Source organism: Sorex araneus, chromosome 3 (genome assembly GCF_027595985.1).
Source record: "Sorex araneus isolate mSorAra2 chromosome 3, mSorAra2.pri, whole genome shotgun sequence".
NCBI classification, from domain to species: Eukaryota; Metazoa; Chordata; class Mammalia; order Eulipotyphla; family Soricidae; genus Sorex; species Sorex araneus.
The window spans coordinates 45,452,876-45,472,309 of record NC_073304.1 but is presented as its reverse complement, the minus strand read 5'-3'; the positions used below and the strand labels follow the sequence as shown (position 1 = coordinate 45,472,309).

General features: G+C 40.6%; 1 protein-coding gene across 4 annotated transcripts; it reads right to left on the bottom strand.

Moving 5' to 3' along the window:
- Positions 1 to 963: 963 nt before the first annotated feature.
- Positions 964 to 19,075, bottom strand: CNIH1 (cornichon family AMPA receptor auxiliary protein 1). Of its 4 annotated transcripts, none has more exons than XM_055131859.1 (6): positions 18,852 to 19,075; positions 14,300 to 14,368; positions 14,011 to 14,058; positions 10,033 to 10,145; positions 7,084 to 7,227; positions 964 to 5,090 (listed from the first exon to the last, which is right to left on the bottom strand). In XM_055131859.1, the coding sequence occupies exons 1-6, from the start codon at positions 18,930 to 18,932 to the stop codon at positions 5,063 to 5,065; spliced, it is 483 nt and encodes a 160-aa protein (XP_054987834.1). In that variant the 5' UTR covers positions 18,933 to 19,075; the 3' UTR covers positions 964 to 5,062. The 4 variants fall into 4 exon arrangements, with proteins under 4 accessions (XP_054987834.1, XP_054987831.1, XP_054987835.1 ...); XM_055131856.1 differs by having other exon boundaries at positions 18,856 to 19,075; XM_055131860.1 differs by lacking the exon at positions 14,011 to 14,058.
- Between the last annotated feature and the right edge of the window lie 359 nt (positions 19,076 to 19,434).

The window sequence follows — 19,434 nt, the reverse complement described above, 5'->3', positions numbered from 1 at the left end:
TTATACTCCCAAAATTTTAGTTTTGTAAGCCAGTGGCAAATCAATGAAATTTTATGTAAAAAATTATGGAGCTTGTTGATGAACACTTTTAAAAATAGAAGAAAATTTTGGAATAATCAAACCCTTTAAGTGAATTTTCCAGGCCAAAATACAATGGGGTAAGGCACCTGCCTTACACACAGCTGGCTCCAGTTCAATTCCTGGCATCACATATGGCCCCTTGAGTAGAGCCAGGAGTAAGTCCTAAAAATTGCAAAATAAATTTTCCAAGTGCATATCTCTCTCAGTTTCCACCAGAAGTGCTAGTTAAGCTTTCCACATTTAAAATGCCAAATTAAACTACCTAATAGTAAACATAGGAAAAATATGAATTATTTCATAACAGAAAAACATGGGATATTACTATTCAAATGTACTAGTCCGCAAGTTTAATAACATGTAATCTCAACAATCTTGCAGGTTTAATTTTCTGAGACAGGTCCCAAAACAGTGGGGGGTGGAGAGGAGGCAGCAGTCATATACAGCAACATTTCTCAGTTGGGGTCATGCTCTCTACTGAGCCCCCAAGATATACCAAGGAATCACATAACAGGAGGCATGAAAAGGGGGACCAGGGCTGGAGTGATAGCACAGCGGGTAGGGCGTTTGCCTTGCACATGGCCAACCCAGATTCGATTCCCAGCATCCCATATGGTCCCCAGAGCATCGCCAGGGGTAATTCCTGACTGCAGAGCCAGGAGTGACCCCTGTGCATCGCCGGGTGTGACCTAAAAAGCAAAAAAAAGAAAAAAGAAAAGGGGGACCAGCAGTAAGGCAGGGAAGCTGAGGAAGGAACCCAAGGTTGGAAGGTCACAGCTGGAAAATCCTTGAAGATTTCTGGTCTAGAATCCAGGTCATACACAGGCAAGTTAGAGCTGAAATGGAATCAACACAGACTCAGTCATTACCCGAACTACACAAAGAAACACTGAAGACATATTTTATTAAATTTCTAAAAGCAAAACAAAGTGAACAGACGCTAAGAGGGTAACACTACTTAAGGACATTTTCTTTGGACAATGCAGTACAAATCATTAAGGTTAACTTAGATTTCAACCAATCACAAGCAGAAAGCTGGCTGAATTCTCTGTTTCTCTTGTTAGTTTGAGTATCTACCCAATCACCAACCTTATTATTTAAGGTAGTCTCCTTCAAAGTACATGAACATAGTAACCTAAGAAACGTAAATCTAGAAAAAGCACTGTACAGTAAATTTATTCTTTTGCATGCCAAGATGTTCTCTATCTTCACTTCCATAGTATATACTCGTAAAATTAATGGAGAATAAAATTTTTACTCCAATTTGCACAGACCAACACCTAGCAGAGTTTATACTATTTTCCAAAAACAAGTAGAATTTACTCTTAAAATACAGCTTTAGAACTCCGCTCCTAGTTTTAATCAAATTTAAATTGTTGTAAAGAGAACCATTCAATATGATAAACAGAAAACAGAAAAAGGTTTTCTTTTGGCATCACTGCAGTCAGTCACTCAAAATCATCTTCTGAGTTATACTTGCATCTATCTAAGACTCAACCTGCTGGTCTGAACTAACTGGTTTGAGCAAGAGTTCCAGTTATTTGAGACAAACATTAGTACTAATTTCCCAAAAGGATGAATATGGGTACTTTAATGAACAATGCTAGAAAAGGTGTCAACATTTTCATTTTCCCCTGTAGATATTTGTTGTCAAAATAGCTGATCACAATTACCATATAACTGAGATGCGTATTTGTGAATATTAAATATGTTCAGAAAACTAGATGCATACTTTTATTACAGATCATTATTTGACTGGGTTTTAATAAATCACAATGCTATGATGTAACACACCAAAAACAAAGGTCTACCTGTGCAAGGTGTATCATATATGCAAGTCATTGTTTGCATATTGCAATACCTATGAACGCTATCAATAACTAGAAGAAAAGAATACTAGACTAAAGATAGTTTTGCTAGTTTCAAAGTGTTTCTACATCCCTTTCCTTTTTATGAAAATACATGACATTTTAGAAAAGCAATTAGCATTAAGTAGTCCACAAGCTGAGAAATACTGGGCAGACTTTAAAAGAGACACATGGCAAGCTATCATGTACTCTGCTTTGTGAGTACATGACCCACCATCTGGGTCCTGAACTTGGTCTGGACTGTCCAAGACAGACTGCTGGTTTGGACAGCTTACTGTCCAAACCAGCAGTTTTTAATCAACAGCAACACTCTGAAGGCTTAATAAGGCTGAAAACCACTGGTATGTACCATGAGTCTTCCAAATGCCTTAGTGATACCCAATACATGTCAAAAGTGGATTGTCTGATCATTTCCTAGCTCTCCTCTTTCCAATGAAAAATGATCGTAAGCTCAAACAAATAAGCAGTTTGTCTGAACACTGGAACATAATTCTCCTCTAGGATACAAAGTGGGGATCATCAGTAAAGCACTGTGAACATTATTAATAAATTCAGATACAGGCATTCAACTAATTATTTATCAACACCTCCTTAAAACAAAAAGACACACAACCGTGATATAGTATTATTGACAGAATAACCACTAAATAAACTCCACGTGTTATGTAAGATGTATAGCTCAGGAAAAACTGTAGTTCCCATAGCAATAATGATCTGTTGGTATAGATAATAGCCATAATATGTTATACTATTGGTTTCTGAGATTTGAAAAGCTCCTAAAGATACATCAAAGCATATGTCAAATCTTTGGGTGGAGTATGTGAACAGCTGCGGATACAACAGGGAGCAGTCTGACAGACTGAAAAGGATGACACACCAGGCTAACAATGCCTGAGCTGCACCTGCAGGAATAATCCCGCTCCAACTGCCCAGAACACTGGGTGCAGGTGGTGGGTGGGGTGAACACAGGACAAATTAAATTCAGAGCAATGGAAAGAGCCAGTGAGCTATTGTCAAGTCCAAATATTTTATTACTGCTTTCTCTTTAATTTCATAGAACAGTCATTAAGGGAAAGGTGGATAAGATGTTATTCGACAATCCAAGCACTCTGATCAAACCAATCAACTACAAACTACCTCTGAGATGGTCATGTCCACTGTCAATAACCTACAAGGAATCAGTTATGACAAATCTAATTTTTGAAGCATGAGAACTTGGTTCCACAAACTTCAACCAGTAACCTTGTATTGATCCTGGAGAATATTCTGGAATACCTTATTAAAAGGAGAAAGCAAGAGCTTGTTAAAATGGCTAGACTTCTAGAAATAGCTTAAAATAGCCATCAAGGAACTTATGTGGAATATAAAAGACTTCGTCAGTTTGATCAGTCTTGGGATCAAAACTACTTGTGACCCATTAAAAAAAAAAGTTTTGTGTTCTGCTTTAATTAGATGCTACATTAGTCAGTTCACAAAGAAATCACAGCTCCTTAAGAGCATAATTTTTCAGTAAGTGCTTGATAAATAATTACATGCACTGACAACAATCTAATCCCTGGAGAATTATCTCTGAACTGTAAAGTACAAGGTTTTCATAGTTTCTCTCAAGAAATGGTTTGTCTCCTCTCTCTTCCGCTTCTATATCCTTGTCTTTAACAGACTCATCCCATTCACTGACAAAGGTGAGGAAACATTTTTTACTCATAGAGAGTAAAACATCAAATTCAAGGAGTCAGACTTCTCCACAAACACCTTCATCAACTCCCTTGATCACTAGGTGGTTTTCTTTGATCCTTTGTTCAAAGTCCTTAATGTCCTCATCCCAAAGAGGGCACAATAATGCTTATGAATGCATGCAAGCCACAATTTACTACCTCCCCAGAGGAGCAAAACCTCACACAAATGAACAAGTTATTTTACCTTAAACCCTGCTGTCCTTAAAAAAAATAAATAAACAAAAAACAAAAGTAATTAATATTTTGTAGTGCCACGTGATTTTTTTAAATTGGTACAAAAAATGATGTCAAAGTCCGTAAGCCTTGTCAAGTGGCAATAGGGTGGGTACAGACATCGAAAATCCTCCCTTTAGATTCAAGTATGTCACTTAAGAAAGAAAACCACAACATAATACTCCACTATCTTTCTTTAAAAGTATAATAATACATCTTTATTATGAATTGAGCAAGTTTTAGAAAGCTATTTGTAATCTTCAAAACAATGCACCAAAAATAGGTCTTAATTTCAGAGTTTTATTGTATTGCACTAAAGGAACAGCAGGATGGTTATACAATGTTCTCTCTAATTCAGTTTTGAAAATCTAAAGTACTTGCAAATTCTTAAGACTACCTTTACCACCAGTTAGAACAGTATAACAGTATAGTAACCAATTTAAGTAATATCTTACAACTTAAAACACATTTAAAATAGCTTTAAATGCATTCTTTACAAGTAATTCAGCAAGTATTTTTATATCTTATTCATTTATGCTTAAGAACTGAAGCAAGTATATTACTCTGATGGAAATATGGGAAATCTCTCATTCATGCAATATACAGGAATAATATTCAAGTCAAAGGGAGAAAAATCCCCCTCTTATTTTTATAAATGTGTCCATATATAATCATCTACATGATAGATGAGGAAACCTATGAAGTTTCCCACAGATCAGATATATATTTTCAGTTCATCAGAAGCACCTGGTGTCTACTGCTAATTTATAATTAGATGGCATTTCAATAAAACCAAAATGAACCCTAACAGTTCCTATAAACAAAAGCTTCCAATGGACTAAGGGCAGTCAATAATTAATGCAGTCATTCAAGGGATTATCGCTGTTCCTTAAGGAGTGCAAGTTCAAACCTGTCAACACTAGAGGTAATCATTTTATATTAATTTATACGTAATTCCATTTGAATTCTTTACCCAAGTATAACATATGAAAACAGTCTTTCCACAGGCAAAAAATGTGGAAACATTTAAAAAATAAGGAGTCATTTTTTAAAGTAACTGATCAGATTCCATAGGCTACTCTTGGAAACAGGATCTCGCTGGTAGAGTCCCTCCATTTGGTGGCTTTTTGCATGCACTGAACTGGACCAATTCTTCTGTGTGTTGTTCTAAGAGCTCACCAAAACATAAATCATGCTGGAAAAAAAAAAAAAGGCTGTTAATTTGAATGTTCCTAATAAGAAAAAATAAGAACACCAAAAAGTCAGGTCTGATTGACAGAACAAACTAATTTGAGGTACTTAAGACACAATTCCAAAAAAAAATGGAAAGGCCAACAAAATTCATGGCATGATTTTTAATTTGCATTTATGGACCTCTGCCAACAGGAAGGCCTGGCTCAGGGGACATATGAGTGCTGTCTCCTAACTTCTTTCCAATCTTGGCAAGCAGCCTAGCACATCTGCAAGCCCAGGGGGAACCAGAGTCCAAGAACAATCCTGTATCCCAAAGGTGCTGCTCAGGACAGCCCCCACTGGGGTCTCTCTAGGCAGGACTTCACTGAATTCTCCAAGCAGTCCTCACAGGTCAGATGAGGTGAACAGGTGGGCTCTGCTATTCTCACGAGACTAACGGGAATACCCAACTACAAAGCTTTCCCATCATAGGGGACAAATGAGTGAAATAAAAAACAATCGCCAACCCTTGGACTTAGGCTAACGGACTGCTGAGGCCAAGTTGGCAGAAAAAGCACCATGAGAAAGGCAGAGAAAAACTTCTAAGTTGAAATAAAAACACAAAGCGAAAAGGTGAGCACATTCACCAGGCAAGTTAAACACATCCCAGGGGCCCATGTCCTGGAGAACAAGTCCCCACAAGTACACATGTCTATGTCTTATAGAGGCAAACCATCTGTTTTTTCAACAGGCCCGTTACAAATACCAACTGTATGTCAGCACTACTTCAGATACTTGTCACCAGTTGAAAAAAGCGAAAATTAAAAAGAAATTAGAATGACATAGAATTTCTCTTTTCAGAATTACGTGCTCTCTTTCAGGTACAAACACCATCTATAAATCTATAAATGCAGTAAAGGAGACTTATTTTTACAATTATAACCTCTAAAATGAAGACTTTCCCTAAATTTTAGTGTAACACTTCACTCATTTCTTCCTCCTATTGGTATAAAGAGAAAGGGAATATGCAGTAAAAATGTAATAAACCAACTAGTAACGGAAAAGAGAAAGAATGGAAGCTACTCATTAAAATTATTTCCCCCTTTTTGCAAATGCCCTACCTGCTATTCTATTACTCCAGCCTACAATTATTTCCTCTCATACATATCATTTTCCTCACATTTTGAAAATCAGGGGAAAAGCCCTCTTTGATTGAACAGAATCCAAATAAATAATGAAAACAGTACTTGTAAGCTCAAAAGAAAGTTATTCCAACCCTAACAGTATCCTTCTCAAATTTTAATTAGCAACCATTTTGCTCCACCGATATCCAGCCCAAGCTGTTTCTCAGTGGAGCTCAATTCTACTTTAGCGGGCACTTGACAGTGTCCAGAGGTTTTCTGGCTGTTGAATATGGGGTAGAGCTGTGGGCATCTACTAGGCAGGGGTGAGGGATACATACTATTATGACAATCTACAATACACAGGGCACCACACATCAACAATGCTAAGGCCCAGAGGAACAGTGACAGGAATCTATCCTGGTTTATACTAACGGGAGAAATAGCAAAATTGCACCATCCTATAAATAGAGCTGCTCTCTTCCTTCGTCTCAGCTGCTCTCTTCCTTCGTTTCATCTGGAGGAAGCAAACCAGAAAATAAGAGCAGCACAAGCAGTTTATGAAGGAATGATTTTAAAAAAATTAAACACAATCTCCAGACAGGCACTGAAGCCAAGCCAAAAAGCATTTTGCAGGCTCAACCAGTGCCATCAATGGGCCATAGAGAATGAGGATGGTACTTCACTGACCAAGTACCTGAACATGGAGGAAATGGAATCCCCAACCAAATTCCTGCCTCCAACTGCACCTTGACAAGTCCAGTGCAACTATAGCAAGCCATGGAAATTTTCTGGGGTGCAGTTATCAGTAACAAAGAGTAATTCTCCAGGTGTTAGCACCACAATGCCTACAAGTGAAATTATACTTTTCTCTTTTTTTTCTTCAAAACTTACCCGTATAGGTAGTAAAAAAATGCTAGAAGGTAAAAAGCTAATTTGCACCATCCTTCTTTCTGACAATATGCTAGAATATCTGCATTCATGATGGTTGTTGGGTCATAGAGTCCTGGGCCACTCATCACCGGCCTACTCATATACCTGCAATAAACACAGATTATTAGACGCTTAGAAAGGGAAGCAGACCAACAGGATGAGAAGGAGGGTTTCTTCCTCGATGACATTTGTTACTATGCAAGATGGTCCCCATAAGGAAGCACACATTAGTCCTAGGGTGAATTCTTTTCTCTTCCCAGCTTAATTTTAAAAACTGGAGCCCTGGGCCCAGGATGTGATTCAAGTAGTAGAGAGCACATGCCTCTACCAACTCGAATCACAAATAAATGAGATCCAGAGTTCAAGCCAAGGCACTCCTGGGTGGGACCCCCACAATACAAGGGCAGACAGCTAAAACTGGAGTCCATAAATGATAGGGGCAGTGAAGCAAGTTACATTTTATCTCTAACAGAAATAAATACCTGAAAGGGAATTATGAGTATAGCCTTTTTAACTTGTTATTCTGACATAATTTCAGATTCACAGAATTCCAAATACCCATATTTACACTCATTACAACTTTTTCTTTCTCATTCTCACTGAATAACACTTTTTCAATATGTTTCCTAAAATCAAGGGCAATGAGATTTGGACATACCTATTTTCACTGTATCACTGTCATCCTGTTGCTCATCGATTTGCTCGAGCGGGCACCAGTAACGTCTCCACTGTAAGACTTGTTGTTACTGTTTTGACATATCGAATACACCACGGGTAGCTTGCCAGGCTCTGCCGTGCAGGTGTGATACTCTCGGTAGCTTGCCGGGCTCTCCGAGAGGGACGGAGGAATCTAACCCGGGTCAGGTGCATGCAAGGCAAACACCCTACCCGCTGTACTATTGCTCAGCCCATATCTATTTTAAACATTCTAAACAAACTTTTAAAAGCTATTAAATACTAACATCTTGATAAGTAACCAACTTAGTTTTAGACTGTCTTGTTTTTGTAACGCTGGGACTGAACCCAGGGCCACACACACAGCAAGAGCTCAACCACTGAGCCACATTCCCCACCTACAACAAACAAATCTAAAACCATAAATATGGAAAAAGAAGTCAGGCAAACATCCTGTTGGGTTTTTCAATTTTGATACCAACTTTATTCAGGCGTAATTTATTTACAATAATTCATGCATTTAAAGCATAGGTTCTGATGGGCTGTGTCAAATGTATATCACTGTGAAACCACCAACCTAAGGAAGTATCATCCTCCAGGGGTGGGAGGTAGCCACACCGTGCCTGCTTTGCACATGAGTTCAATCCCAAGCACTGCACAGTTCCCAGAGTACTGCCAGGTATGACTCAAAAATTTAAAATAAAATCATTTTTTTTCAAAAAGAAATTACCTTGTCATTTGTAAGCTTCACCATTTCCTACCGGAGGCCTACCTCCTGTATCTCCTGGCCCATGGGGAACCACCAACTGTTTTGATTAGTATCCTTCTGCTTCTGTTTTGTGTGTGAAGGCAGGGAGCAGTATAGGAGAGGGAAACAGCTCATGCAGCAATGCTCAGGGATTACTTTTGGAGGTGCTGGGGGACCAAACACAATGCAAGGGATCAAATCAGGAATGTGCAAACCAAGAGCCTTGACAGCCGTACTTTCTCTTTGGCACCAGTTGGTTTCCATTTTAAAAGATTTGGGGGGGGCAGGGCATTTGCCTTGCATGTGGCTGACCCAGGTTCCATCCTCAGCACCCTGTATGGTCCCTCAAGCACTGCCAGAAGAAATTTCTGACTGCAGAACCTGGAGTAACCCCTGAGCATCACTGGGTATGACCCAAAAAAGCACACCCCCAGAATTTTTCTTCCATTTTTACTTTTTGTTTTTCCGGGCCACACCCAGTACTCTCTGGCCCTGAAGATTTTTCTATAAAGTAAGTATGAATTCTACAGTGTACAGTTTCTTTCACTCAGCACCCTGATTTTGACATTAATGTTTTATAATCTGTTCCATTTGAATACTGAATTATTTCCCACCGTTAGGTTTTATTATGTTTGGTTTATGCAGGCCTTGTATATTTGGCTTCATTCCAATTTGGTGCTATGAATAAACAGATGAATATCTGTGTAGAAATCTTCATAGATTGTGAGAACTAGAAGAGCTGTAACATATGGGACAGGTATTTCTATTAAGATATGACCAAATAATGTTCTACATTTCAGTGTCATTTTACATTCTCACCATCAGCTACCTCAGTATGCCAGTATTTTTATTATTTAGGAGGTATGGGAGATTTGGGGTCAACCTGGCAGTGGCCAGACAGAGCTTACTCTTAGTGCTGCATGCAAGGATCACTCCTGGCAGGGTTTGGGGAACCACACACGGTAGCAGGGATCAAACAGGGTCGATGCAGTGCAAAGCAAGAGCCTCACCTGCTGTCCTCTCTCTCCTGCCCCTGGTATTTTTAAATTCTGCCTACTTTACTGTGCAGGTTTTGATTTATAGGAAGTCCAAACAGGCAAAACAAATGCAAGTTGATAGCAGTCAGAAGTCCCTAAGAGGTATGGGGGTGATTGACTAAGAGGGACCCAGGGGCTCCTGGGGCCAGCTGAGTTGGGGAGTTGCAGTGGTTTCACAGGGGTACACAGACATGCACAGGGATGAGCTGGATGTTTCCACCTTGCACATACTGTAGGAAATAAGTTAGAGCCCCTTTAAAAAAAAATCCTTAAAGGATACTAAACATCATAAGAGACATCACAACAGTTACCATTCATTGACATGACTTTTGAAAATTAATGCCACTCAACTTTTCCAGTTTAATTTTGGTGACTTGCAGGTAGTAACTGTATCAAACATATGATTAAGCTGTAACTAGGAAACGTATTAGAAGCAGATCTAAATATTACCTCCAAATGTGATATGCCAAGAGGGGCATATTGAGAGCCAGTGTCAGCCACTCTGCTGCACAAAGAAACATGACACAGAAGAAAGCATGGATGAGGTACTCTGGCAGTACGAGCTGGAAGGAAAACACAAGTCCATTATGAAAATGCCTTGCTTGGGATAAAGTCAATTGCTAATTTGGAAAGTCGGTGGCAACCAAGTTTTCATAATAAAAAAAAAAAAGATTCTTAGAATCAGAGATAAATGAGTTTTATTTTCATGTTCAACTTTTTACCAAAACTTAGATTATAAGAAAACTGACCAAAGGCTATAGCTTGCACTGAGCGAATTAAATATAACTTAAAATTCAAAGCAGAAATTCATAAAAGCAATGATACAAAGTTACCACCCAGACTATTCAGTTATTTTGCTGATCACCTAGAAAACCTTCTTCCCACCATTCTCACAATGATAAAAAGTACAAAAATGAAGTATCTGATCACATGCAACATGATTTATTTTTTAAAAAACATCACAAAACTCCCCTTTGTTGGTATGTACACATTGGTGTTTTTAAGCCTTTAACAGAAACCAGGAATGTTACATATATTTGCAAACCACATCACACTATCACAAAAGTAATTTTCAATAAAAAGCCAACAGTCAGTAATTTCAGCACAGTCAGGGGGAAAGAACACTACTATGCGTAGATGCAAACAAGGTGTTTTCTGCAATGTAGGAGGGAAAAAAAGTACTAAACAAGTCCTAAGCTCCATTCTTACATGGCCTCCCTGTTTTTTTTAAGCCTACTATCCAATAAAAGGCTAATAAACACAGCGAACCAGCAGAGGCTCAAAACTTAAAAAAACAAAATAAATCTTTTGATAGCAGAGTGCTAAATGGAAATTCAAGCAAAATACTTTTTTATAAAAATGACCAAGAGTTCATGCTTGATTTTAAATTCTTTCTTATTCTACTTAAGTATAATTTACTTTACTAAATAAAAATATAAATTCAACTTTCAGCCAAAGGACTTCCTACAAGGCACAGCTTCAAAACCAGTTTCTCAAACATTTATATCATACCAAATTAAAATGATAAAGTCATTCAACATTATCAAATCTTTCCTAAGGAAAAGCCATGATTTCTAGAAACAGTATTCTATTTATTCAAGCCCATGTTCTAAAACTTCCAATCTACTGTCTTCAATTTAAAATTGAAGACTGAAGCATTTAATAAATGCTATTTTAAATGAAATCCCAGTAAAACCAACTAAGTTATACCACGAAGATATTTTCCATACTTATACAATATAATAAAAATCAAAAGATAATCTTGGCATATATTTATATGTATATTAAAAATATATGTGCAGGGGCTGGAGCAATAGCACAGCGGGTAGGGCGTTTACCTTGCACGCGGCCGACCCGGGTTCGATTCCCAGCATCCCATATGGTCCCCCGAGCCCCGCCAGGAGTAATTCCTGAGTGCATGAGCCAGGAGTAACCCCTTGTGCATCGCTGGGTGTGACCCAAAAAAACCAAAAAAAAAAAAAATATATATATATATATATATATATGTGCATATATATACACACATACATATAAACTTATAAATAACATGAACATTTAAGCCAGCATAATTATTTAGGATCAAAGTAAAACATCCACAATCTCTAAGCAAAATAATGTCCACAGGAAGTCTTTGAAACTCAATCATTACTCAACCAGGACTAATCAAGATACACATTTTACTGGGATCTCCATCATTAGAACTACTTAATACTCCACTAGAACTGCTCTTAAAACCACATTAAGTTATAGGGCTTTTCTTTGAAATAAAAGCCTACTTCAGTCCTTTTCAAGCTGATATGATATCTAATAATACAAACTGCCAAGTTTTAATCTTACACTTACAAGTATAATGTATAGGATAAGAACAAGCTTGAAAAGCAGTCCCTTCTAGTCTTCAGCAATTCATTTAATAAGAATGGTAATACGGGTAACCTGTCATTCTACCAGTTCTTTTTTAACAAATGCAATATCCTTCCTCCCCTTTTCCTCAAAAATAGTACAGAAACTTTTATTCAGCATCTCTCATAAGAACCAAAGCTCTCTGATCATTGTTTAATGAAGAAATGTCCCCTTACGTGTCACAAAAATTGTTCCACAAAGAACCAATGTTTACACAAAAACTGGTATCCAGAAAAAAACTCCTCATGCAAATATGGCTGAAATGTTAGTATTTAAACATGCAAATCATTAAGATTTACATTTTAAAAAATATTTGTGTTCCCCCATACTTTGGCAGAATTCTTAAAACAAATTTTAAATAGGGAAAACTGTCAGATGCACTGCTAAGCCAATTATCGGCACCCTATCCAAAATGCAGCCTGCATTGTTAGAAAAACTTCCTTCCAATCAGCTGCAACATTAGCACGTCCCAAGCACATGTCTAAGTAAGAAAATTCTTAAATCAAGAAAAACTAGGCATCACACATCTCACATTAGATGTTGAAATTAATCCATCTTAAATTTACAATATATTAGGAAACTACAAGACATGTAACTAAAAAATCAGGTTGTCTGCATTCAAATTCTAGCTATAGTTTAGCTGTAACACTGGGGAAAGTACTAATTTAATCTTCCTAAGTCTATCAGTTTATTCTTCTATTCATACAAATAACCATGTACCTAACCCTGAAGAGTGTTGTGAGAATTGAATGAAGAAACCCAGGTAAATATACTCAGCACAGAACCTGATAACCAAGAAAGCCCTCATCAAAACTCAACTGTTATTATTCTCATCATTCAGTTATCTGAAGTAATCAAAGGTCAAAGAAGACAGATTACCATTAATAAGCAATGTCAAAGGGGAAATTTCAGTTTCTTAATTTCATAGTAACAATTAGTTTCAATTATTGGTTAGGATGTTTGATAATGAACATTATCCTACAATGAGACAGCAGATTCAGCTCTATTTTGCTTAATACAAGCAGAGAAAGAGCTATTTAGCTGATTTTTTTTTCATTTAGGCACAATTTAAAAAAGTCTTGCTGCAAACATTCTTTAAAGACAAACCAGAAATCAATTTCATAATTCATACTCATATAGAAAACAATGATAAAGCAGCAAACTAACCTTATAGATTATCTTCCAAACCAAACCCCTCCAGTATACTAACACATCACCATTTTACATAACTAATTTTTTTAAGATGAATGACAGCATCTTATTCCTTGAGGACTTACCAATTTCTCACAAACTAACTTTCAGTTTCTGACCAATGAAGCAAAAATCAAACCAACAGGCTACAAGAGAACCTTTCTAAATGAGAAAAGTAAATGAAGCACGTAAAACTCAGTCTAGTAAGAGCCCCATTTTATCTAAAGCTGCCAGAGCTCACAACTTGGTGTAAGATAGGATCTGTTTCAGAAACCTAGAGGGGATATTTACTAGAAATAACTATGAAGGTATTTATATACAAATTGTTATCTACAAAATCCTGGCAGCCTGAGTACAAAGGTGAGCATTGCTCCAATATTCCAGAGTCTAACAGCAGAGCTATCCACCCAAAGGACTTTGAATAAACATCAACTGAAAGAGTCCATTAATGCACTGTGGACTAGAATGACCAGAGAGAAAACTCAATGTGACCTGAGACTCCTGCTTATACACTACCTCAGAATTAAGATACAACCTGGGGATAACCTCATCATATGTTAATGCCACATTAGGCAGCCAATGTTTCCAACACTGCACCCAAAAATTTCATACAGATGTGCTTATGGCTATTAACATTCATTTTAATGCATAAGCATTTAACAGCTTTCCCTACTTGACTGGACCAGCAAGCAACATTTGCATAAGATATGAAATTTCACACAATCATAAACCTCAACAGGCACGTGAGTGAGCACACTGGACAGAACATTACAGATACAAATGCCCTGACCCTCCCCATGAAATGAAGATAACATTAAACTAAAAAGCAGTACACACCTTTAATGCAATTTTGACTCTTTTAATCTTTTTGACCTTTTCAACTGTCTTTGGCCGACAATGTAAAAAGCAGATTGGAAGAATGTTAGTATTGACAGCTGACAAGATCACCAGCAGATTAATAATAGAATAGTCAAGCATGACAGGGAAAGGAATATTGTTGTTTTTTTTAACTCTGCCTAAAAGTACAGTTACGTCATGCAAAGAATACTGGCTATTTTCAAAATATATCAAGATAAAAACAAAAACAATGTAAAAACCTAAAGAAAAGTCCTATTTTACAACTTACAGGATTCAGGGTATTACACTGGTCTATAGGATTCTTGTAATCAGTCTTCAGCTCATCAAATGCTATAATCTAAAATGAAATTAAAACAGTTAGGGCTTCTCATGTGAATAAAAACAAACATAAACCGGCCCCCCCATCAATAAAAATTGGATAAAGTTAACAAAAGCCAGCATGTACTCACATTTGTCAAGATGTGCTAATAAATAATGCGAATAATGTTGTCATAATTACTAAGAAGACCAGACATCAATGTGATAAACAATTTTCATTTGCAAAGTGAGAAACGTTAATTTTTTCCTGAATCCAGATATTTTCTCTCTTGAAATGACCCTTCCTCCATACCACACCTATTTACCCAAACCTCTCTATCCTAAAAAAATGATGTCAGCTCGTCTATCGGTTTGCTTGAGCAGCAGTAACTGCACATCTGCCTCACTTCCGTACAGCACCTAGTATAGAACGTTCGGAGATGGGTTTGTGCCTCCTGCTCAGGTGAAGTGATTTTCACCACCTGGGCATGCCTTTCCCTTGTGACAAACTTGGATGGGATACTAAAATAAATTCACTGATTTGTTCCCACTATGCCCAAACAAACATTTCAGAGTTCTGGCTTGATTTGGAAACAGCAACAAATGGCTTCAAAACCGAGGAATGCAAAGGGATTCTTACCCATCAGGGCCAAGACTGCTCTGCAGGAAGAATAGATGGGGTTCAATTCTGTTCATTCTGCTAACAAGCCAACATCCATGCCATGGGACTATTTACACCCTCATCACCAGATTCTGCATCCATTTAGGAGAAAGATAATTTGAATCCTGCTGCCAAGAGGAATCTTACTCAAATTCACCCAATGGTGCTACAATAATGCAAGAGCAGGATAGAAAAAGGCCACTGAGTAAAAAACCAACCTGGCCCTTGTGTCCTTATTCCTACTGTAAGACAGTCATTTCATTTGATCACCAAACTGAAGGGCAAGTCATGGGAAGGCCAGATCCTCATGAGGCAGCAGGCTGAGATTAAAGAAGTATCTCACATCAAAAGGATGTTTTAGTCAGGTGCTGAAGCAATAGCACAGTGGGTAGGGGGCTTGTGTTCCAACAGGCTAGCTGGAGCTCGAACCCTAGCCTAACTATGATCCCTGAGTCTGCCAGTAATGGTCCCCACGTGTAGAGTCAGGAGTAAGCCCTGAGCACCACCGGGTATGTGACCCAAAAATTTAAAAAATAAAATCAGAAGGTATTAAAAATCAAAATAGGGGGATGCCTCACTTTGTGATATTAACTCAGAGGTGCCGAAGTAAAAAGCCAAGGACACCAACTATTATTGAAAGCTATTTTAGTGGCTGCAACTGGCCACCCAGGGGGCAGTGAAGTATTCTGCCTTCAGCTGGAGGGCTGCATGTATGTGAGACAGTGTTACTCAATAACATCAGGAACCAATGCAGTAACTAGCCTTTAATATGGTGGTTTATTTCCCTATCAATTTCATAAGGTATTTTTTAAATGTCCACAATGTTTGTAGGGGGAGGACGAGGCTGGAAAGAGAAGATAAGGGCAATAGCTTGCTCTGCACACATTGACCGGATTCAACACCCCCCCCAGCTAGGAGTGATGCCTCTGTGCAGTCAGAAGACCTGAGCACACTGTGTGTGGCCCCCAAAAGTAAAACAAATTTTGAGGACACTAACTTTTTATTACTTGCAGTAATTACTTAGCTGCAATACATCCCTACTGCGTTTAGTAATAAAGTTCAACACAGGGATCAGAAATACAATTACCGACCTATAAAATATACAATTTAATGGCAAAAACAAAATATATTGGGGAGGGGGGCATGTTTCTGTTTTGGGACCACACCTGGTGGTGCTCAGGTTTAACCCTTTACTCCTGGTTCTGAGCTCCACTATCACTCCTGGGAGGGATCAGAGGAGCACAGGGGATGCTGGGGATCACTCCCAGGTATGCTGTGTGCAAGGCAAGAGCCATACCCATTGTGCTCTGGCTTGGGCTCCAAAACATGTTTTAAAACTATTTCCTGTTTAAACATTCTCTTCAGATAATTTCAAGGGGTCTTATATTTATAGTTTCCATGCTGGGACCACATTTGGCAGGTACTAAAAGGTCATACACCCAGCACAGTGCTCAGGGGTCACTTCAGAAGAAACCGGGGTCTCCAAGAATGCACAGCCTATGCTCTTGTCCTCAAGGAATCTTTTAATGACTATGACGCTGAGGCTGTTTCTATCTGGAGGATAGAAGCAACTTTTCCAAAAACCTCTCTAAGATTTTTAAACTAGAGTTTCAAATCTGTGCCTGCATCTCTTTGAAAGAGATATTCATAAAATTTACTACAGAAGTGAATAAACAAGAGAGATAAATTCCTAAAGATAGCAGGCCACTCCATCCCAGATACCTTCAAATTTGATGCACAGCTGTAGGGGACGAGCTCCACATTATGAGCCTTCAAACAAACTTCTGAGACCACTGCTACTCACACAGCATTGGTCTGTCCACACAGCCTCAGGCACATGAGTGAGAGCTACACTGCCAGGACTGACCATCTGCACCAAACTCAAATGGAGAAATGGAGGAGGACTGATGACCAGCACCAACCCAAGAAATGAGGGGAACACGATTTTTTTTTTCTTTCTTCTTTTTTTTTAAAAAAATTTCAAACTTGACATTTCCAAATGCCAAGGCAATAAAGCAAAGAGCTGGTAATTAACCGAAAAATTTAAATTCCGTATTTATTTAGAACTGTTTCTTGGAAAGGATACAGTAACTCTCTGCACTATGAAGCTTAAAAGCTTTTCACAAATTTGCAGAGGGCAAACAAAAATCGTTTAAGTCTTGTCACAGGATTTCAATGATCTGCTTCATGCAACACCTGCATTTCAGAGCTCAAACAAAATCATCGTTATGGGTGTTCCTTAAGGCAAACACCACCTGTTTCACAATGCAAAAAAGAAAATAAACCTGTAAAGGAAGTCACCCACCCCAAGGCACTCTCTCCCCTAAGAATTCTCACCACCCCAGAAAACAAAGAGCAAGAAGTGACTGAAATCCACCTCTGAGGCGGGAAGAAAAGGAACCAGACATCTTAGTGTCAGAGGCTGACTAAGGTGGAGCTAGTGTGCATCCCCAAATACCTACTTTATTGTTCTTTCGCCAACAAATGAAGAGCCCAGAATGCTCTTCAAGGGAGCGTGGCTGACCAGAATTTCAAGAGAGCCACTCCTCCCAGCACAGGTGGCCAGCCCCCAGAAACATTCCCCGCTGCATGCACACCCAGGCGGGGTCTAAAATAATGATCACGATGCACGATCTTTGGAAAAGATCAAAGATTCGTGATATTGCTCTACAGCCTTTTTTGGGGCACAAGAAACTGATGCCATTTAAATCAGTCTTCCTACCTCCCCCCCTACACACCCCCAATATAATGAACCATACGATGAAACCTGCTTTAAGATTTACATCTGAGGGGCCATGCCCACTCCCTTCGAAGCCATTATTCCAGAAAGCACTTGACTTTACACAGGACCAAGGCAAAGAAGGAGCTCTATTTGTAATGAAGGACGACTTTCAGAGGGCTCCGGACGTTTCTGATGCCCGGGGGAAAATCAGGAATCCCCAAATCTCTAACCAGAACTCAGAGCGATGGGGGGATAGAGCAGAGCGCTAGCACAGCGGGTTGGGTGCCGGACTTGGATGCGGCGGGCCCGGGTTCGCTCCCCAGCACCACCGATAGTGCCCCCAGCAGAGTCGGGCGTGACTAGCCTGGGCACAGAGCCAGGAGTTAGCCTGCACCTAGCCAGGTGTGGCCCCCAAACAAAACCCCTGACTCACGGAGCCTTGCCCCTTACAAAGATTCCCAGGAAAAGATGTGCTCCCAAGACTGCTACATGGTGTGAGCCAAAGAAAACCGACCTAAAAAGAAAAAAGAAAAAAAAAAAACCCTGCAGGTCTCCGAGTACGGTCCAGAAGCCAATTAAAAAGACCTCGACAAACTCCAGTTACCCGGGGGGCCACCACTGAAGGTGGCTTAGGAAGGAGAAAGGAAGGGGAAAAGTTCCGAGATGCAGTCCCTCCAAAGTGATCGATTCCATCGGCCGCCAAGCGCTTTCGACTCCCGAAGCAATCCAACAAGTCAAAGACCTGGAAAACGGACGGCGCCCCGGAGCCGCCGGGGACCAAGACCTCGTTTCCTGCCCGCACGCCCGGGAAGAAAAGTCGGCCGTGCCGGGAAGAAGTCGGCAAACTTCAGCTCGGGGCTGCGGACGCCGCCGGGCGCCTCCCTTTCCCCCGCGCCCCGGACATCGCTCCCCGGGGGCTCCGGCGGCCGGGCGCGGCCCGGGACCAGGCCCCGGGACAGAGCGCGCGGGGGGCGCCTCCCCGCCGCGGGGGGCCGGCGGGCGGGCAGGACGCGCGGCGGCCCCGGCCTCCCCTCGCCGCGCGGCCCGGAGCGCGCCGCCCTCGCGGGCCCGGGGCAGGAGAAGGGCAGCGCGGCGCCTCGCCCGCCTCTCCCTTCCCTCCCCGCCGCCCCGGCCACTCACGTGCCAGATGGCGAAGAAGATGAGCGCGGCGGTGAGCAGCAGCGCCAGCATGTAGCAGAAGGCCGCGAACGTGAACGCCATGGCCGGGGCGGGGGAGCGCGGAGCGGCGCCCGTGCCAGCGGAGAAAGGCGGCGCACGGCCCTCTGGGTAAAACCATTCACTTCCCCCGGCCACAGCCGCGGCCGCCGCCGCCGCCGCCGCCGCCGCTACTGCGCGCCCGCCCTCCCTCGCGCCCTCCCTCCCGGCGCGCCTGCGCACCCGCGCGCCCGCGCCCGCGCCCCCTCCTGGCTCGATTGAGCATTACACGGAGCCGGCCGCGCCGGGGTTGTGGATTCTTTCTGCCCTCCTTCCATCCGTTGATTTACTTTACACGAATGTTCATTGAGCGTCAACAAATGTTTACGTTCCCGGTAGGGTGCTCTCTCTTAGGGGAGACGAGAAAGAGGAAGCTCGTGTTCTCTGAAAGAAGCGATGTGGAACACCTAAGGACATCATCAGTACTTATGTGGGTGGAAGTCTGCGGCGTCAAAGGGCAGAGAAGGGCACACCAAGCCGCCCTGTGTGCGAGTGCTCAGGGCATGAT

Excerpts from the sequence above, each read along its gene's own strand:
- CNIH1 (XM_055131856.1), bottom strand. The coding sequence starts at position 19,008 with ATGGTTTTACCCAGAGGGCCGTGCGCCGCCTTTCTCCGCTGGCACGGG. Across the intron at positions 10,146-14,010 it reads GAGTCAAAATTGCATTAAAG|CTCGTACTGCCAGAGTACCT; the intron begins GTGTGTACTGCT and ends TTTTCCTTCCAG. Across the intron at positions 7,228-10,032 it reads TTGGCATATCACATTTGGAG|GTATATGAGTAGGCCGGTGA; the intron begins GTAATATTTAGA and ends TGTTTATTGCAG.